We start from the raw sequence: 22,918 nt of genomic DNA, 5'->3' as shown, positions 1-22,918 counted from the left end.
TCTTAAATTGCTACGCGTGTTTTTCTCAAATCAGGCCATTGGCACGCGACTTAGCGAACTGTGCCACTGCGACAGCGAGAGTCCCGCCAACATCCTGGGCTACATCTACGATGAGGAGACGAAACGAAGAATGAGGAAGGAGGACGAGGAAGAGGATTATTTAGACGATAGTAAGTCAAATGGTGTTTTTTTTCGTTATCTTTTAGTTATGATTGTTCTGTTTCTCCCTCAAGATACGGTCAATCCAACAAAATGTGGCTGCCCATTTGCTCTCAAGATGGCTGCTTGCCAGCTGTTGTTGGAAATCACCACCTTTCTGCGAGAGACTTTCCCATGTTTGCCGCGACCACGCACAGAACCACTTGTGGTAATTTTATGGATGTGATCTTTTGTTCGATTTTCACAAAGCCGTTTTGAGATGATGCTTGGTGGAGACAGACGAGTGACCGTCCATCTTTTCTTTCATCATCCGCAGGACTTGGAAAGCTGCCGCCTGCGTCTGGATCCCGAGCTCGGCCGACATCGCTACGAGAGGAAAATCAGCTTCGCCGGAATCCTGGACGACGAGGACGGTCACGACTCGCTCAACAGCAGCAGCCACACTCTCAAGTCGGACACCGTGTGTGACGACAAGAAGGCTCAGGAGGCTGCAGGTGAGCTCTTGTTAGATTACCTTCATTGCCCAGATTTATTTATTTTTTTTTTTTGCTCAAATAATCTTTTGTCGACAGCACCCATCCGAAAGATTCGCATCGGAGGCTCGCGGTTGCTTCAGATCAAAGGAGCCCGAAGTTTCCGCGTCAAAAAAGGGGGGTCCTTATCTTCCATCCGGAGGGCGGGCAGCCTGAAGAGCACCAAACTGTCCCGACAGGATTCCGAGTCGGAGAATGAGGAGGGGATACTTTCACAAACAAATAGCCGAGATACTGTCACGGACATCGGTAAGTTCAAAGGTCAAGCCTCATCCAAATGACCTCTTTATTTGGATTGTGTGTTACTTTAGATCTCAATTATTTTTTTCAATTTTGATAAAATTATAATGTTACAGTCACGGCATTTTTTTTTTTGTCCCCCCACAGGTAGTCCTTGCAGTACCAGTGAACCCAGCATTGAGCCTGAAGGTCAAAGCTCAAGCGGAGCAGAGGACAACTACCACCGCAACATGTCTTGGCTTCACGTACGTCAACTAGAATGAGCCATATTTGGACAGGGACACAACAAGCTGTCCATATGTCATTTTCCTTCTCCTTTTTCCTCAGATCATGATCCTCCTATGCAACCAGCAGAGTTTCATCTGCACTCATATTGACTTCTGCCACCCACGCTGCTACCAGCACCACAACCGCTCCTGTGCCCGTCTCGTCCGCGCCATCAAGCTTGTCTACGGCGAGACGGTGGACAGCCTACAAGAGGACAGCGCCGCCCCCGCCACCACCACCGGCATCATCGGTGCTCGCGCACAGAAGAACAAGGAGGTGAGTTCTTATAACTCCTTCTTCTTGTTCACCTCACCGAGAGCGTGTTTGGCCCCAAGTGCTCCGATAAATCGTGTCTGAGGACGCCGTCCATGAAGAGGAGGCCCACTGACAGCAACACCGAAGGGAAGAAAGACACTGGAATGCTCAAGTACATCAGAAACCAGGTGTGGCGTTTGGTTTTGTAAAATTTGGACCAGGCGTGGAACGTATGGAACAAAGTTCAAATACTTTGTGGCAGGTGATGAGCTTGTCGCCGGCTCCCTTGTCTCTGCTGATCAAAGCTGCTCCGATCTTGACTGATGACATGTACGGAGACATTCAACCTGCAGCCTGGGAGCTTCTGCTCAGCGTGGATGAACACATGGCAGCCGCTGCTGGTGAAAGCTTTATTCTCGCAGCTTCAATATTAAAAAGATTGCAAGAAGTTAATGTCAAACTTTTTTTTTTTTATTTTTTTTTTTAATTATTTTATTATTTTATTTTTATTATTTTATTTTATTATTTTGTGTTATATTTTATTTTTATTTTATTATTTTACGTGTTATATTTGAAATGAAAAATTTAGAAATGACCACCCACCTCACTACGATGCTACCATGAACTTCTCCTGTCCTCTTCTTTTGCGTCCCTCCAGCCGCCATGTTCCTCCTGTGCGCGGTGAAGGTCCCCGATGCCGTGACCGAGATGATGATGGCTGAGTTCCAGCACCAAGAGGCCTGCCAGCGCATTAACTCTATCCTCAAGTTTTACACGCTTTGGCGTTTCCGCTACCAGGTTTGGCCTCGCATGGAGGAAGGAGCTCAGCAGATCTTCAAAGTAAGCATTCTGGTTACAAATTAAAAAAAAGGCAGGAGGGGTGTAAGTTCATTCATGTTGGTTTTAGATTCCTCCACCCAGCATAAACTTCACCCTGCCATCTCCAATACTGGGCATGCCGTGCGTGCCCATTTTTGACCCCCCGTGGGTTCCCCAGAACACCGGAAGTGTCCAAGATCCGATCAATGAGGACCAGTCTGTAAGTTCATGCATGGTTTGTTTTGTCCACAGTAGACTGATAGGGATTATGAGAGTTCAAGTTGATGTTATGTAAAAAATTTTGCTAAAGATTACAACAGTCAAAAAGCAATCACTGTTCCACAAAGGATGGAATAATTGCTGGGAAAAAAAATCCAGTGTTAAAAAAAAAAAAAAAAAAGCCAATTTAGTTCTTGCAACTGCAAACAAATATGAAAAGATTTTTTCCATTACTTATGATTTTTTTTTTTTTTTTGCCGGTGTATTTTTTAGTATTATTTTTTAATAATAATTCCTCAAATTATTGAAATGTCCTTCTTCTTTCTAATTTTCTAACCATAACATGGTAAAGCTGTTTAAGAACATTTGAAAGTGTTTTGAAGGTGTTGACATATAAACAAAAAATTTGAATCATTTTTTTTCCGGAAAAAAATTTCAGCAGATGACCATCTGTTTTTTTTTTTTTTTTTTTTTTAAATTCTATAAAAACAGAACCATTTATCTTTTTTTAAATTCTAAAAAAAACTGCGCAACCATTCATTATGACTTTTCTCTTCGTGTTAGTTATTCTGCATGCTTGTTTTAAGTGTTAAAGATTTTGATGAAGACCTTCCTCTATCATTTTATCTGTCTTTGTTTTTAGTTCCCTGCATTAATTCAGTCAGTCCATGCCATAGTAAGTTTTCTGTCCAGATCTTTGTGCTGATGCATCTTTTTTTTAGCCCAAGTCATAAATGTCAGGGAATACAAATTTTCCAGATTTTTTTTTTTTTTCCCCCCTTTACTCGATTTGGGTCCACTGTATTTGTTTTTCAGAGATTTCCAAGAGGGGGGCAGTTGCATCTTGATCAGAATATGGGCACCGTCTTTGGGAAAAACAACAGCATGCATCAGACTGTGTTGTGCTGTGTATGCATGGTTACGATGAGACAGACTTGGCCGTGTATGTTCTCATGTAGTCTGTGTACGAGCACGTGTGCCAATGCCATGACATGCAGCAAGTTTCCTACTTTGTATATCTGCCCGGGATCCACGCAGAGCGCCAATGGAGGGATCATGTATACGTGTAGCGAATCCCACTTGCGCAATCCTCACGGTCCCCACCCCCACAGAAATCCTTCTCAGCACGGGCGGTGTCGCGCTCTCACCAGCGAGCCGAGCACATCCTGAAGAACCTGCAGCAGGAGGAGGAGAAGCGGCGGCTGGGTCGCGAGGCCAGCATCATCACCGCCATCCCCGTGGCGCAGGAGGCCTGCTACGAGCCCACGTGCAGCCCTCCGGCCGAGCAAGAAGAAGAAGGTGGGCTGGTCGGTCATGCTTACGGCACGCCAAAATGTATGTATTTTCTTACTTCTACTCTGTCCTTGTTTGACTTTGATGGTGCCAGCAGAAGAAGTGGTGAACCTGGCATCTCGCCGTCTGTCCGTTAGTCCGTCCTGCGCCTCCAGTAACTCTCACAGGAATTACTCCTTCCGCCGAGGCTCCGTGTGGTCGGTTCGCTCGTTGGCTAGTGCTGAAGGTATGACACACTTTGAATGCTGAACGTTTGCCACCAACATCAATCGGCCGTTTATTTATTTTATTTATTTATTATTTTATTATATATATTGTACTATATTTTATCATATTATTTTATTATCATTTATTGGGCCAAGGCACTTTGTTCAATGTTTTGCTGCAAATATGATGATGTCATGCTTGACTCCAAACTGTGAAAAAAGTTTGTTCTTGTGTTTTTCCAGATGAGGAGAACACGACAGAACACACCCCCACACACCACATGCTGCAGCCACCACAAGCCGTCTTCCCGGCATGCATCTGTGCTGCCGTGCTACCCATCGTGCACCTCATGGAGGACGGCGAAGTGCGAGAGGATGGCGTGGCTGGTAAACCTTTTTTTTTTTTATCACTTGCACTCTCTTACTGGTACGGTGCGTGAACCCCTTGCTAGTTCTAAAGAAACATATTTGTATTTTTCAGCTGAACCTTTCTTCAGTCATTTGCTATTGCTATTTATGTTCTATTTTGTGCTATTTCTGTAATGCTTTTAGATGCCACTAGATGGCGCCAAAGGTTTTGGCATGACATGTGAGGTCAATGTAATTGTATTAAGTGTGCATCAATTGTTCTGTACCGTTCCAGAAATTTGGGGTGGGGCAAAAAAAAAAAAAAAAACACAATATTTTGAAACTATATTCTGAAAATATTGAGGAAAAAAAATGCAAATCTGCATGTATGCAAGGGTCTACTAAAACATTTTTCAAATGTATTCTGTACATCTTTTCCACAGTGAGTGCAATCGCCCAGCAAATCTTGTGGAATTGCCTGATTGAGGATCCCGCCCTTGTCCTGCGGCATTTCCTGGAAAAACTCACTGTGAGCAACCGGCAGGTAAGACGGCAGCCTCAAAGACAAAATCACCTCAAGTGTGTGACTCTGCCTTTCCCTCTGCCAGGATGAATTGATGTACATGTTGAGGAAGCTGCTACTTAACATTGGAGACCTTCCAGCGCAGACCTCCCACATTCTTTTCAACTACCTGGTGAGTGCGTGAACACCATCGTCGTTGATCTTGGGCTTGTTTTGAGTCGAGTGGTCTCCTTGCAGGTGGGCCTGATCATGTATTTTGTGCGGACCCCGTGCGAGTGGGGGATGGATGCTATCTCGGCGACACTCACCTTCTTGTGGGAGGTGGTGGGCTACGTAGAAGGGCTTTTCTTTAAAGACCTGAAGCAGACCATGAAGAAAGAGCAGTGTGAAGTCAAGCTGTTGGTCACGGCGTCAATGCCAGGTGAGACAGTTTTTTTATATATATATATTCTGTGCTTTTATATTATTTTTTATTATATAATATAAATAATTATATCAAATCTAATAATACAATATAATCAAATAATATAGTAGAAATAATATAATATTATTTAATAATATTTTTTTATTATTTTATATTATTCAATATTAATATATATATTTTTATATATATATTTATATATTATATTATATAAATATAATATATATTAACAATAACATATTACTAAGACAAAGGGAAAAAAGTCTTCTGTATTTTAATTTTGGAAGGAATGAGAGAGATGACCTTTTCATATTTTTGGTGCAGGAACCAAGACTCTGGTAGTGCATGGACAGAACGAGTGTGACATCCCAACACAGCTGCCAGTCCATGAAGACACACAGTTTGAAGCTTTGCTAAAGGTACCACCTCCAACCCAATTGGCAGATATTTATGAACGACTCTCATCCTTCTCTTTCCCCTCTAGGAATGTTTGGAGTTTTTCAACATTCCCGAGGCCAGATCGGCTCATTACTTCCTTATGGACAAACGGTGGAACCTCATCCATTATTCCAAGGTAGCGCAGAAACACCTGTGCGAGCATCTTTGCAAGCAAATCCGCTGAAGATGTAATTGTGACCTCTTCCAGACATATGTGAGAGACATCTACCCCTTTAGGAGATCAGTCTCTCCGCAGCTCAACCTTGTCCACATGCTGCCCGAGAAAGGACAGGAACTGATCCAGAAACAGGTTGAGCGAACTTTCCGTGAATTGACATCGTTGTGAAACGCCTTGCCTTGCTCATATTCTTTTCCGTCTTTGTTTTTAGGTGTTTTCCCGTAAACTGGAGGAGGTGGGCCGTGTGCTCTTCCTCATTTCCCTCACTCAGCACATGCCCGCCGTGCACAAGCAGTCCCATGTCTCGCTGCTCCAGGAAGACCTGCTCCGCCTGCCCTCCTTCCCGAGAACCGCCATCGACGGCGAGTTCTCTCTGTTTAACGAGCCACAGGGTACATCGAAATTATTTTGATTCTCTATATCTGTGCTTCTCAAAGATTCTTAAACTACCTACAAAAAAAAACTTGGCTACTAACCCAAGATCTGCCACTTTATCTTTCAGGAAAGGAGCTATTTGGGTTGGACACCCTCCACAAGGTGCTGTGGATCAAGCTCCTTGAAGAGATGTTTCTGGGAATGCCCAGCGAGTACCCGTGGGGAGATGAGATGATGCTGTTCCTCAACGTTTTCAACGGGGCCTTATTACTGCACCCAGAGGACAGCGCCCTCGTCAGGCAGCACACGGCGACCGCCATCAACACCGCCGTGCATTTCAATCACCTCTTCTCGCTGAGCGGCTATCAGTGGATCCTGCCCACCATGCTGCAGGTGTGTGAGTGTCAAAAGAAACGTAAGAACAGTACTGAAAATGTGTTATGGTGGCAGGTTTATGCGGACTACGAGGGCAACCCTTTATTGAGGCAAGGAATCGAGTTCTGCTGCCGTCAGTTCTACATCCTCCACCGCAAGCCCTTCATCCTCCAGTTGTTTGCCAGTGTGGCGCCACTGCTTGAATTCACAGTAAGAGCGCCGGCTGGAGGACTCCAAATATTTCTGTGCACTTGTAAAGAAGAAACGGTTTGAACTTTCCTGACTCCAGACGAGTACCAGTAGTGGCCTTTCCAAGGGAGTGTCAGCTCAGTGTCTCTTTGACCTTTTGGTCTCTCTGGAAGGCGAGACTCAGGATGCCTTGGATGCATTGGAGCTGGTTAAGGCGGAGAAACCTTTGCGCTCTCTAGGTAAACATGGATGGATGGATGGATGGATGGATGGATGGATGGATGGATGGATGGATGGATGGATGGATGGATGGATATGAACTTTGTGCCAATTTTGTCGCAGATTTCTGCTATGGCAATGAGGACTTGGCCTTTTCTATTAGTGAAGCCATCAAGCTGTGCGTCACTGTGGCAGCGTATGCACCCGAGTCCTTCCGAAGGTAAAAAAAAAAAATAAATCCGCCCTGTTTGAACATTGTGGTTGTTGTCTGACTTTAAATGTGCAACTTTTTCTTCAGTCTCCAAATGCTGATGGTGCTGGAGGCCCTGGTTCCGTGTTACCTCCAGAAGCTGAAGAGCAACACAATGACCATGGAGTCGGCATCGGCTGCCAGGGATGAGATCGCCGCCATTGCCGCTCTGGCCACCTCCCTGCAGGCGCTGCTCTACAGCTCAGAGGCCCTTACAAGGTGCCGTACTTGTTCCCATTAAGATGACTTTTTGCTTATTTAACAGCAGAACTTCTGGATTTTTTTTCCATGGTTTGCTGAAGGTAAGAGATCCAGCAATTAATAACTAACGATAGAACTTTTTAATAAGCTGGTCACACATCTGCTTCATGATGATTATGCTTTCATGTGACATGTGAGATGTATTACAATCTACAAAAATTGTCTTCACAGGCCCATGACTGCGCCGCAGATGTCCCGCTGTGATCAAGGCCATAAAGGAGGAACCACTGCTAACCACACCATGTCAGGAGGAGTCAACACCAGGTCAGATGAGTGCTACCTAGAAGCATCTGGAACCTTTTTGTTTATATTACAAGGCAATTGTTTTGTGTCACGAGCAAAAATATGACAGTTTCAGCTGATCTGCCACTAGATGGTGCCAACGAGCTGATCACTATCTGAATGTGGTCTGAATTCGTGTCGCTCAGGGACAACATACATCTTATGGAGGAAGGCCAGGGCATGCCAAGAGAGGAGCTGGACGAGCGCATCGCAAGGGAGGAGTTCCGCCGGCCTCGGGAGTCCCTGCTAAACATCTGCACCGAATTCTACAAGCACTGCGGCCCGCGTCTGAAGATCCTGCAGAACGTAGCCGGGGAGCCGCGGGTGACGGCGCTGGAGCTGCTCGACATCAAGTCACACATGAGGTGATGAGGACCCATCTGACTTGAGCTCATTCATGATCAGAATTTACTCAGACCGAACGGTTCGTGTCATTGGTGCCATGGCATATTTTGTTTTTTTATTGGCAGCAACAATTTAGTTCAATTAAAAAATTATTACATTTTAATTAATCAAAAATTTATTATAAAATTATTTTTATTATTTAATTATTTAATTATTTAATTGGAAAAAATAAATTTAATTAATTAAATTAATTTAAAACGTTTCATTTGCTCCATGACTACCCTCATTACTCAAATCCAATCTCAAGTCAATCAAAAATTTATTCTAAAATTATTTTTATTTAATTTAAAAAACTAAATTTAAATAATTAAATTAATTTTAAAAGTTTTTTTTGCTCCATGACTACCCTCATTACTCAAATCCAATTTCAAGTCAATAAAAATGTATCATCAAATTATTTTTACTATTTAATTAAAAAAAATTATTTAATTAAATGAATTTTAAAAGTTTTATTTGCTCCATGACCACCCTCATTACTCAAATCCAATCTCAAGTCACCGTTTCTCATTGAAATGAAATTAAAATCTTATCAATTATTTTTCTCACGTGGAGTTGAGTCGGTTTTATTTACCGACTTGCCCGCATCCTTCCCAGGCTGGCCGAGATCGCCCACGCCCTACTGAAGCTAGCGCCGTACGACACCCTGACCATGGAGAGCCGAGGCCTGCGTCGCTACATCATGGAGATGCTGCCCATCACCGACTGGTCTTCGGAAGCCGTGCGCCCGGCGCTTATCCTCATCCTCAAGAGGCTGGACCGCATGTTCAACAAGATCCACAAAATGCCCACGCTCAGGTGCGCTCGCCCACAGGCATTATGCACCAGGTCTGTTCAATCCCACTTTTCCTTTCTCTGTCTCCACGTGAGTGTATCGTGCTGTGCCAGTGCCGTGCCGTGCCGTGCCGTGGTGTGTGCGGTCAATATGCGGCTTCTTGGCACCGCCCTGTCGCTCTGCCTTCGTTTGCGTTGCTGTCGTGTGTTTTTGTGCAGCCACACGTGGCTAGCCAGCCGGGTCAAGTCTTTTGCCATGAAACGAATTTCATTTTATTGCACATTAGAACCCAAATTTCCGATAAGGTGCCCCCTTACTCCAAAAAAAAAAAACAAAGAGCTCCACCACACGCTACCACGGCAACAGTGACAAAAAAACGTCCAGGCGTAATATTAGGTACACCTATACTCCTTTTATTTTGGTCATTTTATTGAGCTTCTTGAGAAGGTCAACAGAAATATGATGCCGTGCTTGACCACCATGATAACATCTTGTATTGGATCTGATTTAGATTGTGCGGGTTGTGTTCAGTCGGTTTCTAATCTACGTGCCATTTTAGCTCGACAGCTCCGTTCCACAATTTTCCCACATCAAAAAATAAACCACTCGCAGCTAACTGGCGAAGCAACCAACACGTTGAATTGCACAAGATGGCTAAAAGTACAGTTCCATGACTGAGACTAGACCCAGATGTTGTGTGCATCACATCAGGGCCTGTTGCTGCTACTTTGTGAGCTTTCAAGTCTTGGCCGCCAATGTGAATTGATGATGGAAGATAAATTTTGGAATCCGTGTGGTCTGACTGTGTGTGTGTGTGGTGGCGGGTGGGGGGATTGCGGCGGCCTCTGCTGCTTGCTTCTGTGCTTTCCAGGAGACAGGTGGAGTGGGAAGCAGCGAGCAACCTGATTGAGGGCATCTGTCTGACTCTTCAACGTCAGCCAATCATCTCTTTCCTGCCTCACCTTCGTTCGCTCATCAACGTCTGCGTCAACCTAGTATGAAAAGCATAACTTCCATTTTTTTATTTGATGACTTATTTATATGAATGCACTACGATGGCTTTGATTTAATTTTTTGTGTACAGGTGATGGGCGTGGTGGGCCCATCCAGTGTTGCGGACGGCTTGCCTCTGCTCCATCTCAGCCCTTACCTCTCCCCGCCGCTCCCTTTCAGCACAGCGGTGGTGCGCTTGGTGGCCTTACAGATCCAGGTAGCGTTCTTCAAAGCACACTTGAGAAGCGCTTGTAGTTGTGGGTGTTGATATTTCTTTTTCGTACAGGCCTTGAAGGAAGACTTCCCGCTCAGCCAGATGATCTCACCTTTCACCAATCAGGAGAGGCGAGAGGGGATGCTGCTAAACTTGCTGATCCCCTTTGTGCTCACTGTTGGGTCTGGGAGCAAAGGTAAAAGCTTACACACATATTATTATTATTATTATTATTATTATTATTATTATTAATAATAATAATAATGTTTTTAGTATTATTATTTATTATTACTATTATTATATTCAGATTTTACTATCATTAATGATTTTGGTTTTATTTTTTATTATTATTATATTCAGATGTTTTTATTATTATGAATGTTTTTGTTATATTATCATTATTATTATTATTAATAATAATAATAATGTTTTTATTATTATTATTTATTATTACTATTATTATATTCAGATTTTATTATCATTAATGATTTTGGTTTTATTTTTTATTATTATTATATTCAGATGTTTTTATTATTATGAATGTTTTTGTTATTATTATCATTATTTATTATTATTATATTTCAATGTTTCATTTCTGAATATAGCCCAAAAAAAAAAAAAAACGATGATTCTCGACTTGTGTCTCTCATAGACAGCCCCCACCTGGAGCAGCCGGAGATCTTCCTGCTGCTGCAGACGGTCATTAACATTCTGCTACCGCCACGCATCATCTCCACGTCCCGCACCAAGAACTTCATGCTGGACGCTTCGCCGGCTCACTGCTCCACCCCCGGCGACACGGGGAAGGACCTTCGTAGAGAGGGTCTGGCTGAGTCCACCAGCCAGGCGGCGTATCTTGGTATGCATTATAAATGACACAACATGCTTCAGAAGCTCTGATGTGGTTTGTTCTTTCCTCCACAGCTCTGAAAGTGGTTCTGGTATGCTTCGAGCGCTCTCTGGGGAACCAGTGGTATCGTCTGAGTCTGCAGGTGAAAGAGATGGCTCTCAGGAAGGTGGGCGGTCTGGCCTTCTGGGACTTCATTGACTTCATCGTGAGAACCCGCATCCCCATCTTTGTCCTACTGAGACCCTTCATACAGTGCAAGGTGACGCAGCGGTGCCGCCGTCGACTTCCTTCATCTTTTTGCAACATGTCCTCACGTCTTCCATCCACGTCTAGTTATTGGCGCAGCCGGCCGACTCGCAGGAGGAGATCACGGCGCGTCACCACATCGCCGACCAGCTGGAGCGGCGATTTATCCCTCGTCCTCTGTGCAAGAGCTCGCTGTTTGCGGAATTCAACAATGAGCTCAAGATCCTCAAGGAGGCCGTTCACAGCGGCTCCGGTCAGAATCTCTGGTTTTTCTCCGTGTCCTCTGATCACGTTCTGAAGCAAGCGGTTGATTTGTAGCCTACCAGGGCAAGACGTCGATCAGCACAGTGGGCACCTCCACTTCGGCCTACCGCCTCAGTTTGGCCACCATGTCGCGCTCCAACACGGGCACCGGCACGGTGTGGGAGCAGGACAGCCAGCCGTCCCGCCAGCCTTCGCAGGACACGCTCAGCCGTACCGATGAGGACGACGAAGAGAGTCCGAGCCGTTTTAAGCTCACTTCCGCCCGTAGGTGTCGCTGCGTATGATAAGAACTCTGGGGTTCTCTCTCCCTCCAGACGACTCCATCAGCATCCCCAGCGTCGTGAGCGAGCACGAGGCCTTCTTGCCCAGGCTGATATCCGAACGCCGATTCTCCAGCCACGCCACCGGCTCGGCCGCTTCGCAACCTGAAGCTCCCCGCAGCACCATGCTGCCCAGCCACAGGTAACAATTTAGGTCGCCAAGTCAGTCACAGGTGGCTAAAGGCCTCGCGTTTCGTATTTGAGTAAATACCGTTCAAAAAAAATATATATCAAATTGATAACAGCTGCCCAGTAGAATAAAATTAAGTTAAAAAAAATTATAATTTTAAGAATTTTTTTTATGCAAAGGTGGTTTTGATAAAAAAAATTTTTTTTTCCTCTTTTATTAATTTATATAGTTGTGTGTCGTGATAAAGGAAATTTGACATGCTGCTTTAATGTCATTTCAGTCCAACTTTAATGCTGTCAAAATCGATTTACTAACATTATCAAGTTGTTAACAATAACAAAAATGCTTCGTTAGCAAATGATACCATCTTACTTAGCCACCAACTCCATAATATCTGAATCTAATGCTATCCTATTTATTGCTCCCCGATTCTTTTTAAGACCCCAAGATCTGAATCCAGAATACTTCTTATTTATTTTTGTCATCATCTGAGGGTGACAAACTTTTGGACTAAGTAGAAAGGATTAAGTCTTCAAACATTGGGACTAAAACTAAAATGTTGCAAGATAACCGCTCCAATAACATAAAGATTCCTCACAAATATAAATTATTTGAACCTAGTTACGTCCCAGCATTGTTTTTGCTTTTCTATCACAATATTGTATTTTTTTTGGTAATGATGTTTAAAAAGCTGCCAAGCCACCAGGAAGTCACGCTGATGGGTGCTGATGGATGTGGACTTAACAGCGTAAACTCCCGCTCTCGCCCCCCTCCCCGCCCTTTTTACAGTGAACCCAATGTGCTAGATGAGTCCCAGGGCCTTCTGCAGGAGGGTAACCTCTCTAGGTACAGTGATCCCCCCACCCTCTTTCTATGTGTGCATCTGTCCAGCAGTGGGAGGGGCTTGGCCTCCAGGCGGCCCTCCTCTATTGGCTGCCTCTCCGTTCGATCACTCATCCGCATCCAATCGAGTCACCTCGGCCCGTCACACTCCTCCCACTTACCTGTTTCTCTCTCTCTCCTCTCTCTCTCTCTGTCATTAAAGTGTGAGTTTGTCTGTGACCCCGCCCCCTTTTCCCCTCGAGCTCCGCACTGACCCTCATTTTCTCAGCTCATCAGCTGCACTCTCCTAACCAAGCTGCGCCACCAAATACAAGCATACTTTGAGGGTCACGGGGTCAAGGTGTTCTGTTTTTCTGGGTCTTTCCAGCCATCATCGGTGCCATGGTGTGTCACATTGTTTACATGTCAATCAGGCTTCTCGCTGATCAAATTGGACGTCCAACTGTGGATACCAATCTGTCGGGGCAAGGGGGCCGACTGGGGTAGCAACCCCAACACATTTTTCTCTTTTGTGGAAATTGGATTGAAAGTATCTTTTTTTTTTTGGCGGCCAGGTTAAGTGGTTGCTACTTCAGGCCCCCTTGTTGTGTTTGAATCATAGCAAAATGTGTGTTGAGTAGTGAGTGAGTAGATCTGCAGTTGTGCTCAAAGAGTTGGTGCAAAGGTGGCCCAGCGTTTTTTTTTCCTCTTCTTGCTTCTCAGTCACTCGTGTTATATGTTTGTGTATTTTACCAGGGTTGCCAGTGTCCAGAGCGAGCCCGGCCAACAAAACCTTCTCATCCAGCCGCCACTGGGGAGGAAGAGAGGCCTGAGACAGGTAAAAAAAAAAAAAAAAATTCCCACCCTGACCATGCAAAAAAAAATAATAGTGACACAATAATGATTTGATTTGAATGCAGAAACAAAACATATGTGACCAAATTGAAAAATGCCTTTCTTCTTGTAGCTGCGGCGCCCCCTGCTGTCCATTCCAAAGAATGAGCCCCGTGGTCGTTCTGGAGCTCGTCTCTCCACAACTCGCAGGAGCATCCAACCCAAAAATAAACCACTGGGTAACAACACCTATCTTCAGAAGCACACAGCATATACTCGACTAAATCAGCTCAAATTAGTGGAGCAAATTTGAACAAAGGTGTCACTGTGAGATCACCCCACCTTTCACTCCCCCGTGTCTGTTCCAATGTTTGTTGTGTCCCCCGGACGCCAAACTGACATATCTCACTCTGTTCTGTCTCATGCCTTTTGTTTCAAAATGAAGAAACTTTATTGGACTGTGAAGGTGAGACGCGAGACCTTAAGCTTTCCTCTCCACCCTGCAATGGCCCGCCCCTCCATCTGCAAGCTCACCCAGTTACTGTAGGGCGCTCTGCATGTCTGTCTTGCACCCCTTCCAAAGCCCCGCCTTCCGCCCCTGCCTTGACTGCTGCTGATGTTCTTGTCATTCTGCCATGACCTTACGTTTGACCACGTGAACTTGTGTGTGTGCGTCGTCAATAGCGCAAGCGGACCAAAAGAGGTCGGTCACCTTTACGGAAACACAAGGGCCGCAAACGTGCAGCAAGTCTTTGAGCCCCGGCGGGGCGGACGTTCCCATTGAAGGCAGGAAGAGCATGCTCGCCGTGTCCAAGCCTCCCAAATTAGAAGTACCCTCCGTCACATCAGCCACCGTCATCGCCGACCTTCACAGCCCCGCAAAAACACAGGTGGTGATTCTGATGGGCTTCCCAAACCTGTTTGAGAAGCATCGCTTTGTAAGGTTTTTTTTTTTCTCTCGGTAGGTTGCACCAACCATGAGTAGCAAGGAGAAGCGAGAGCAGTGGGGCCTCCGCAGCAGCCTTTCCCCGCCCCCGTCCATCTCACGCGCCTCCACCCCGACACCACCTCCCCATCCCTGCTCCCCGCTAAGCCTCTCCAGAACCAGCTCCCCTTTGTCCCGCACCGCCTCTCCTCTCCCTCCGCCCCTCCCCGTGCTGGGCGTGACACCGGCCCCCAGCCCGCCAACCTCGCTCGTTCCTCCTCCGCCGACAGCGTCGCGTACCCGAGAGAGTCCCGGCGACTCGGACACGGCCGCGCTCCTGCCGCCAAGCGACACGCCGCTACGACTCGGCAAGGACGAGGGCACGGAAAACCCCCTCCTCACCCCGCTCCTGCCTGCGCCGTCGCCTCGCCGCTCACCTGGCCGACTCCCTCTTTCCCCCGTTGACCTGGACTTGGATGAATCCCACGTGTAGCGTCACAGATGAAGAACGGCGCTCCTCAGATGAGCAATTGAAGCCCACGTAATGAACAATAGGCACAGCAACAGCCATATCTGTAACACGAAATAGTCCCATGATGGCAGCAGCAGCAAATCTCTTTAATGTACAAAAATATACAACATAACACTGTGACAGTGATATTATTATTTAATTATTCTCTTGTAGACCTGAATGTATATTTTAGCAGAGCTCATGTTACTGTATGCACAAATGATATCATGAAGTATAATGAATAGAAATTATCAACAGGCTGTCATAAGCGACAACGTTGTGATTTATTATTTGATTTTGAAATATTCTAGTTTAACATTGAATATGTACGTAATGTGTGTCTGTTGCGATGCAGTAATAGTCATTGCCTCGTTTCTCATTTCATGCCTTAAGGGAAAAAAAGAGCCAATGTCGAGATGGATTTGGAGTAGATGATTTTATTGAGTGCAGTAAAATACCTCTGAAACATGAAACTGGATGTGCCAAGCAAGCAACATGTCGTTTGTCATTGATGCAATTTGGGATGTTTTTTGCCACAATTGTTCGCGTGTTATTGTTCTGGCCGAGCAATATTTGTGCCATCGATTTGTAACGTATGTGAAACAAATATCAAATAGAATATTAAAAACACGTACATTGTGCTTTCTTCACTTCTCTGGGACTATTCTAATGAGAAGAATCCATTATACACATTGTGCAGTATTGACAAAATAAAAGTGCAGTAGTCGAAACAGAATCACAATTCTGAAGAACTCAATTGACTTACTTTACACTCAGGTGCTATAATCAATAGATTATAGTGGTTCCTAATAACAGGCCACTTTATTAGCGAAATATCAAGGTCAAAGGTCACAGGTATCAAGCTCTAGTCCTCAGGGCCGCGTTCCAACATGTTTTCCAAGTGACCCTCGTTAAGCGCACCTGCGTGAAAAGTTTTAGCATTTTTCACGTTCAAAAGGAGCTAAAAGTTTTCACGCACCTGCACTTAACGAGGGAATCACACGGACACTCCATTAGGTACACCGCCATTTTCAAGTGTACCTAATAACAGGCCACTTTATTAGGGAAATATCATGGTCAAAGGTCAGAGGTGTCAAGCTCTAGTCCTCGGGGCCGCGTTCCAACATGTTTTCCAAGTGACCCTCGTTAAGCGCAGGTGCGTGAAAACTTTTAGCCACTTTCATGTTCAAAAGGAGCTAAAAGTTTTCACGCACCTGCACTTAACGAGGGAATCACACGGACACTCCATTAGGTACACCGGCATTTTCAAGTGTAACTAATAACAGGCCACTTTATTAGGGAAATATCATGGTCAAAGGTCACAGGTGTCAAGCTCTAGTCCTCGGGGCCGCGTTCCAACATGTTTTCCAAGTGACCCTCGTTAAGCGCAGGTGCGTGAAAACTTTTAGCCACTTTCACGTTCAAAAAGAGCTAAAAGTTTTCACGCACCTGCACTTAACGAGGGAATCACACGGACACTCCATTAGGTACACCGCCATTTTCAAGTGTACCTCATAACAGGCCACTTTATTAGGGAAATATCATGGGCAAAGGTCAGAGGTGTCAAGCTCTAGTCCTCTGGGCCGCGTTCCAACATGTTTTCCAAGTAACCCTCGTTAAGCGCAGGTGCGTGAAAACTTTTAGCCACTTTCACGTTCAAAAAGAGCTAAAAGTTTTCACGCACCTGCACTTAACGAGGGAATCACACGGACACTCCATTAGGTACACCGCCATTTTCAAGTGTACCTAATAACAGGCCACTTTATTAGGGAAATATCATGGTCAAAGGTCAGAGGTGTCAAGCTCTAGTCCTCTGGGCCGCGTTCCAACATGTTTTCCAAGTGACCCTCGTTAAGCGCAGGTGCGTGAAAACTTTTAGCCACTTTCACGTTCAAAAAGAGCTAAAAGTTTTCACGCACCTGCACTTAACGAGGGAATCACACGGACACTCCATTAGGTACACCGCCATTTTCAAGTGTACCTAATAACAGGCCACTTTATTAGGGAAATATCATGGTCAAAGGTCACAGGTGTCAAGCTCTAGTCCTCTGGGCCGCGTTCCAACATGTTTTCCAAGTGACCCTCGTTAAGCGCAGGTGCGTGAAAACTTTTAGCCACTTTCACGTTCAAAAAGAGCTAAAAGTTTTCACGCACCTGCACTTAACGAGGGAATCACACGGACACTCCATTAGGTACACCGCCATTTTCAAGTGTAACTAATAACAGGCCACTTTATTAGGGAAATATCATGGTCAATGGTCACAGGTGTCAAGCTCTAGTCCTCAGGGCTGCGTTCCAACATGTTTTCCAAGTGACCCTCGTTAAGCGCAGGTGCGTGAAAAGTTTTAGCTTCTTTCACGTTCAAAAGGAGCTAAAAGTTTTCACGCACCTGCACTTAACGAGGGAATCACACGGACACTCCATTAGGTACACCGCCATTTTCAAGTGTACCTAATAACAGGCTGATTGGCTGTTTGATCTGTGACGTCATTCGGACACTCTATTAGGTACACCGCCATTTTCAGGTTCATTCGCGAAGATTCATGAGTGACAGACAGCGTTGCTGCTATGCCAGCCGACACACGTTATGCCGATATTGATGTTTTAATTTTTCATTTGTTGGATTGTAGCTGATGGTGTTATTATACAAAATGTGTTTGTGTTTGAATAAAAGGTTGAAAAAAAATCTATTATGCCGACATTTGTTATTTTGGGGGACACCAACTCATATATATTGTTATATAAAGCAGTCAACCAAATGTCTGATTTTTATGTTTTAATTGGCAAATATAAAAACAAGGAATAAAACACCAGACAAGTTTTAACATAAATGTTTATTGAAATAATAATAATAAAAGTACATTTCAAACCAGCAATCTAATGTGAAATTGCACTAGATATATTGGATAACAATATTTAGGCATATATATGCGTACCCGTTATGTAAAAACTACTATAAGTGTTATAAAATCAAGATGACCCAAAGAGAAGCATTAACTCCCCGTTTTTGCATAACGGTTAGGGTTAGGGTTAGGGTTTGTTTTTGAGCTCATTGAGTATTACATCAAAATGATTTGTTTCACTGAAACAACCGCCATCTGCCTTGTGAGGCAAATATTATCTTATGATGGACTGTCTGACTGACAGTGGTCTGTTTTAAGCATCAAGGTGTTGGCCTCTCAGGATCTGACGCACCTGAAGATAGAAAGAAATACGTGAGAAAAATAATAGAAACACAGAAGAAAACAGAAGGGGGACTGATTTTCATGTTTTCAAGCTCCCCGTGGATGTTCTTCTGAAATGGTTGACCTTACCATGTCACCAGTGGGACCTGCAGGCGCCAGGTGCCAGGGCAGCTCGTTCTCCAAGTTTCTGGCGGTGGGGTCGGCTCCACCTGCCATCAGTAGCTTCAACGCCTGAAGCTGAGTGGGATGGTTTTGTAAGGCGCTGACGATGTGTAGGGCTGTGTTGCCGCTGAAGCTCTGTGATGAGTACAAAGTGAGACATTCTTCACAATTAACACACGACGATTGAAACATGTTGACCTGGGAGGTGTGTGTGCGTGCGTGCGTTAGGGTTTCAAAGTAGGGTTTCTAACTTGGGTTAGGGTTTCCAACCAGGGTTTCCAACTTAGGTTAGGGTTTCAAAGTAGAGTTTCCAACTAGGGTTAAGTTTTCCAACTAGGGTTTCCAACTTAGGTTAGGGTTTCAAAGTAGCATTTCCAGATAGGGTTAGGGTTTCAAAGTAGGGTGTATACGAAAAATAGTTTCAGTTATGAGCAAAATGAAAAATGCCCCTGTGAGTGAGAGTATTTCAGTTGACTGTGAATTGGATGATTTCCATTTTGGATCATCATCACACCATGCGACGTGCTTAATGCTCATTGGTGTCACCTTGTGGTCGAGGCTGCTCACAGCAGACGGCCGCTGGAGGAAGATGCTCAACAGTTGACAATTGGCTTCTTCGGCTGCCATGTGCCAACATGTATAACCACTTTTTAAGTCCTGTTGGAATCAAAATGACACCCCCAAGTGAAACTACGAGTCATTTTCCTTTCCCGGTGTCATGTGACTCAAGTGAGAAGTGCACTCAGGATTGTGAGATCTACTTTGTGTATTTGTGCACAACTTACCTGAGTCCCACAGGAGGCACCCATGTACAACAAGGCCTCCACACATTGGACATGAATGTGTTTCCTTTGCAGTAGCTCATTTTTCTGGTGCCAGCCCCCGGTGGCAGTTTGGGCTAGTTGCCTCCACTCGTTTTCAACCGCGTTGTGAGACAACACGGCAACATGAAGCGGAGTTTGACCTTTGGAATACAAAGACGTATTGGAAGTGTACACTTGTGCTGCTGTGGCTCAGTGATGGAAACAAAGAACTTACCCTCAAAATTCTGCATTTCTGTATTAATCATCTGTAAACATCCGGAGAAAGTCCTCCAGATGATCTGTGGATGCACAAAGTATCAAAAAGGCAGATGAGTGTAGGCAACTCATTCGCACTTCATTATCTCACATAAAATAATAATTCGTGTCCAGCTTACAAAAAAATAAAATATTTTTGTCATGTTTTCAATAGCAAACTTAATGAATAAAAGTATTAAGTACAATATAAAGAGCTAGACAATCAGTGTGTCATTGCAGCTCAAGTCTATATAACTTGACCACTAGATGGCAGCATAATACAACGCAAACGCAAAGAAAGCTAAATTGACTTAAATCGTCATTTTCCACAGAGGATAAAGAATGTTGGTGAGTATTGTTATACTGTCATTATTTTGACCACCCCTAGTTTTCATAGGAAATATGTATTCAATATTTAGCAGCGTTTTTAGACGATTTTTTTTGTGGCTGGTAGACGGGGAATATTTTTTTTAATTGAAAAATTTAATTGAGGTCATATATGCATTATTTTTGTAATTTGCAAGCTAGCCCGGGTTAGGGTTAGGGTTTAGGGTTAGGGTTTAGGGTTAGGGTTAGGGTTTAGGGTTTAGGGTTAGGGGTTAGGGTTAGTGGTTAGGGTTAGTGGTTAGGGTTAGGGGTTAGGGGTAGGGTTAGGGGTTAGGGTTAGGGTTTAGGGTTAGGGGTTAGGGGTTAGGGTTAGGGTCGACTTTTCCAAAACCTGCATTTAATTGACACCCATTGAAATGTGTTGGGGTGAAAACAAAAACATTTTGTAAACTGAGTTTCCTCCCTCCAAAAACTTTTAAAACAGGAAAAAAATAATAATATTGGAAAAGTCTGCAAAGGGTGTTGAGTTGCAACTATTTGGAGCACATTCTAAGGTGTTTGAGAATATCTTTCTTCTTCACATGTCCTGAGTGTTGTTGTTAGTCACCTAAATGTTGAACAGAGGCTGTGATTTACCGAAGTCAAATTCCTTGCTTGGCACGCTCAAACATGGCGAATAAAAAACTCTTCAATCTTGAATCTTGAATATGAGGCAACTCTTTGGCCCTGGTTAGTTTTCAGGTCAATAAAAGGGCATTCCCTAAATTTGATGTTATAAAAAGTAACTTTTCCAACTCCAAACCTGAAGACAGAGGTGGAATCCTTTCTCAGCGCAAATGTGCAGAGGTGAGCGGCCCCACAAGTCTGTGGTGTTGACATTTGCTCCGTGCTCCAGCAGGTCACCTACGATGAGGTGCTGATTGGCTGCCGTGGCGACTTGAAGCGGCGTCTGAAGGCACAAGCGAACAAGAAGGTGGCATGCATATTTTCACTCGTACCTCGACGCTGTTCATTTTTACACATTTGTAAAATTGTGAAGAGACTCGATGGAGACCGAGAGGAGCTCCGTTACCTGCCCATTGTGCTCTTTCACCTCTAAAGCACCGTAGACGGCCATCTTGGAAGCAAGCATGTAGGCCAGAGCTCTTCTGCCTTGGGCCACAGCTATGTGAAGACATCTGCAACAGTGACAAAATGTCCAAAGACATTCCTAAGATGCATCAAAGTGGCTGGAGAAAAATGAAGGTGTACTTACGTGTCACCATCGCCATCTTGCATGCTCAGCAACTCGGGAGCGACGCCTTCATACTTGCGTGCTTCTTGTTGGATTTGCCACTGAAATAATGTGAGCTGATACTCCTGGGGAGGGGGTGGCTCAGGACCAGGCAGGTAAGCGCAAGGAGGCATCTTCGGTGGACTAACAGGGATTTCATCTGGCAAACGTTTCCTTTTCTGGAGGTCAGCCCTAGACATGACTAGGGGAAAATTTTCTACCTGTGTTTGGAGAAACTTTGTTTGAAGTCCTGCAACTTTCACAAAAGTGACATTTAATACAGTACCCAGATGGTTCTGATTTTTTTTTTTGCAGATTTTTTTTCTTTTTTTTTTTTGCAGGCACATTTTTTTTAGCAGATTTTTTGGCAGGCAATTTTTAGCAGATTTTTTTTTCCAGTTTCATTTTTTTTTCATTGTAAATTTTTTTAGACTGACTTTTTTTGCGCTGATTTCTTTTAGGTTAAATATTTTCACAGTTGACCATTTCAAGATGTTGACTTGTTTTTTTACATTGAATTTTGATGCTGAAAAGTGACATTTAATACAGTACCTAGATGTTTCAGATTTTTTTTTTTTTCAGATTTTTTTAGCAGATTTTCTGGCAGGCAATTTTTTGCTGATTTTTTTTTCATTGTAAATTTTTTAGACTGATTTATTTTAGATGAAATATTTTTACAGTTGACCACTTCGAGATGTTGACTTTTTTTTTTACATTGAATTTTGATGCTGAAAAGTGTTATTTAATACAATACCCAGATGTTTCAGATTTTTTTTTTCAGATTTTTTTTTCAGATTTTTTTTAGCAGATTTTTTGGCAGGCAATTTTTTGCAGATTTTTTTTCCAGTTTAATTTTTTTTTCATTGTAAATTTTTTAGACTGACTTTTTTATACTGAATTATTTTAGGTTAAATATTTTTACAGTTGACCATTTTGAGATGTTGACTTTTTTCTTTTTTTTTACATTGAATTTTGATGCTGGAAAAATTCTAAATTAGAAATTTCGATGCTGAAAAAAAATTGCGTTAGAAATTGGAATTAAAACTCTGATGGCACAGATATACTTCCATACAAAGGTTATTTAAGAGAGTCTGACCACTGGATCATACATTTACATTTAACATTTGGATTTCGGTTTCCCATTTATATTTAGCATTTAGAAGAAAATAAATCCATAAAGAAATGTTTGAATGACGCAACACTTTGAGGCTGCATGATTAGATTGTATTGATAAGCTGACAGAGCCAACATTACTCATCGACAGCTCTTGTGCAGTGATTAACTTGGATATGAATCCCTTGCCAAGCAAAACAAAAGTACATTTCTTCAATATAAGAAGCAGAAGGTTGACGATTGAGCATTTTTTTCCATCTGTGCCTACCTTTTGTCTATGCCTGGTCCCAGTAATGAGGAAATAAGTCCAAAGCGTGCCACACCACACTGTACTTCCTTGTTTACCAATCTCTATGGAGCCAGTTCCAAGTGCATTGTATTGTGCTCAAGGGCCGGATTTTTTTTTTTTTCTTAAAGGTACAGATGTGCCTGGGCATTTGGAGAGGTTAAAAAATCATCAAATAAGTCATTCTCACTAATACATCACTAACAGTATGTAATGATAATTATAAAAAAAATGTAAATAAATTATAAAAAATAATAATTATAAAAAAATGTAAATAAAAAAAATTGTAAATATATACGTACATTTATTTTAATATATTCTATCACTAATAGCTTATTGAATTTAATTAATAAAGGTGAATCAGGACATTTTAATTAC

General features: G+C 43.5%; 2 protein-coding genes across 16 annotated transcripts in view; one reads left to right on the top strand and one right to left on the bottom strand.

Annotated features, from left to right (window-relative positions):
• The window catches only part of unc80 (unc-80 homolog (C. elegans)), a 28,749-nt gene extending 12,972 nt beyond the window's left edge, over positions 1-15,777 (top strand). For 4 of the 14 annotated variants that reach the window (XM_088368496.1, XM_088368501.1, XM_088368498.1 and 1 more), the window contains 42 exons: positions 35-170; positions 234-367; positions 476-653; positions 732-941; positions 1,080-1,177; positions 1,260-1,475; positions 1,535-1,642; positions 1,717-1,855; positions 2,113-2,294; positions 2,362-2,493; positions 3,605-3,791; positions 3,880-4,011; positions 4,235-4,378; positions 4,783-4,883; positions 4,948-5,034; positions 5,100-5,283; positions 5,608-5,702; positions 5,768-5,857; positions 5,930-6,031; positions 6,111-6,291; positions 6,402-6,667; positions 6,725-6,859; positions 6,939-7,077; positions 7,181-7,277; positions 7,356-7,526; positions 7,740-7,832; positions 7,997-8,215; positions 8,850-9,080; positions 9,899-10,022; positions 10,112-10,237; positions 10,307-10,430; positions 10,887-11,093; positions 11,159-11,343; positions 11,418-11,583; positions 11,649-11,828; positions 11,909-12,056; positions 12,834-12,890; positions 13,623-13,704; positions 13,834-13,939; positions 14,146-14,166; positions 14,385-14,590; positions 14,666-15,777. In XM_088368496.1, the coding sequence (XP_088224622.1) occupies positions 35-170; positions 234-367; positions 476-653; positions 732-941; positions 1,080-1,177; positions 1,260-1,475; positions 1,535-1,642; positions 1,717-1,855; positions 2,113-2,294; positions 2,362-2,493; positions 3,605-3,791; positions 3,880-4,011; positions 4,235-4,378; positions 4,783-4,883; positions 4,948-5,034; positions 5,100-5,283; positions 5,608-5,702; positions 5,768-5,857; positions 5,930-6,031; positions 6,111-6,291; positions 6,402-6,667; positions 6,725-6,859; positions 6,939-7,077; positions 7,181-7,277; positions 7,356-7,526; positions 7,740-7,832; positions 7,997-8,215; positions 8,850-9,080; positions 9,899-10,022; positions 10,112-10,237; positions 10,307-10,430; positions 10,887-11,093; positions 11,159-11,343; positions 11,418-11,583; positions 11,649-11,828; positions 11,909-12,056; positions 12,834-12,890; positions 13,623-13,704; positions 13,834-13,939; positions 14,146-14,166; positions 14,385-14,590; positions 14,666-15,118 (6,372 nt within the window). In that variant the 3' untranslated portion in view covers positions 15,119-15,777. Of the gene's footprint in view, positions 1-34; positions 171-233; positions 368-475; positions 654-731; positions 942-1,079; positions 1,178-1,259; positions 1,476-1,534; positions 1,643-1,716; positions 1,856-2,112; positions 2,295-2,361; positions 2,494-3,604; positions 3,792-3,879; positions 4,012-4,234; positions 4,379-4,782; positions 4,884-4,947; positions 5,035-5,099; positions 5,284-5,607; positions 5,703-5,767; positions 5,858-5,929; positions 6,032-6,110; positions 6,292-6,401; positions 6,668-6,724; positions 6,860-6,938; positions 7,078-7,180; positions 7,278-7,355; positions 7,527-7,739; positions 7,833-7,996; positions 8,216-8,849; positions 9,081-9,898; positions 10,023-10,111; positions 10,238-10,306; positions 10,431-10,886; positions 11,094-11,158; positions 11,344-11,417; positions 11,584-11,648; positions 11,829-11,908; positions 12,057-12,833; positions 12,891-13,622; positions 13,705-13,833; positions 13,940-14,145; positions 14,244-14,384; positions 14,591-14,665 lie in introns of all 14 variants that reach the window. The other 10 variants (XM_088368502.1, XM_088368493.1, XM_088368504.1 and 7 more) reach the window with 7 other exon arrangements.
• A 2,175-nt stretch (positions 15,778-17,952) lies between these two features.
• On the bottom strand, positions 17,953-22,898 carry nfkbiz (nuclear factor of kappa light polypeptide gene enhancer in B-cells inhibitor, zeta). 2 transcript variants are annotated; one of them, XM_088369064.1, is made up of 9 exons: positions 22,523-22,898; positions 21,124-21,362; positions 20,941-21,046; positions 20,671-20,817; positions 19,522-19,585; positions 19,269-19,447; positions 19,030-19,140; positions 18,451-18,618; positions 17,953-18,331 (listed from the first exon to the last, which is right to left on the bottom strand). In XM_088369064.1, exons 2-9 carry the CDS (start codon positions 21,339-21,341, stop codon positions 18,293-18,295), a joined length of 1,032 nt encoding a protein of 343 aa, XP_088225190.1. In that variant the 5' UTR covers positions 21,342-21,362; positions 22,523-22,898; the 3' UTR covers positions 17,953-18,292. The 2 variants fall into 2 exon arrangements, with proteins under 2 accessions (XP_088225190.1, XP_088225189.1); XM_088369063.1 differs by having other exon boundaries at positions 21,124-22,898.
• Between the last annotated feature and the right edge of the window lie 20 nt (positions 22,899-22,918).

The sequence above is a fragment of the Syngnathus floridae genome, chromosome 2, assembly GCF_059516105.1.
Source record: "Syngnathus floridae isolate MCC-2025c chromosome 2, RoL_Sflo_1.0, whole genome shotgun sequence".
Lineage (NCBI taxonomy): Eukaryota > Metazoa > Chordata > Actinopteri > Syngnathiformes > Syngnathidae > Syngnathus > Syngnathus floridae.
The sequence above is the reverse complement of the archived record's forward strand: the minus strand, read 5'-3'. Positions and strand labels throughout refer to the sequence as shown.

Bases quoted from the DNA above. Each gene is read 5' to 3' on its own strand.
- nfkbiz (XM_088369063.1), bottom strand. From the start codon at position 21,488: ATGTGCCTGCAAAAAAAAAAAAGAAAAAAAATCTGCAAAAAAAAAAAT. The intron at 19,448-19,521 runs GTAAGTTCTTTG...TGTATTCCAAAG, and splicing joins AGAAATGCAGAATTTTGAGG to GTCAAACTCCGCTTCATGTT. The intron at 18,619-19,029 runs GTGACACCAATG...TACTCATCACAG, and splicing joins TGAGCAGCCTCGACCACAAG to AGCTTCAGCGGCAACACAGC.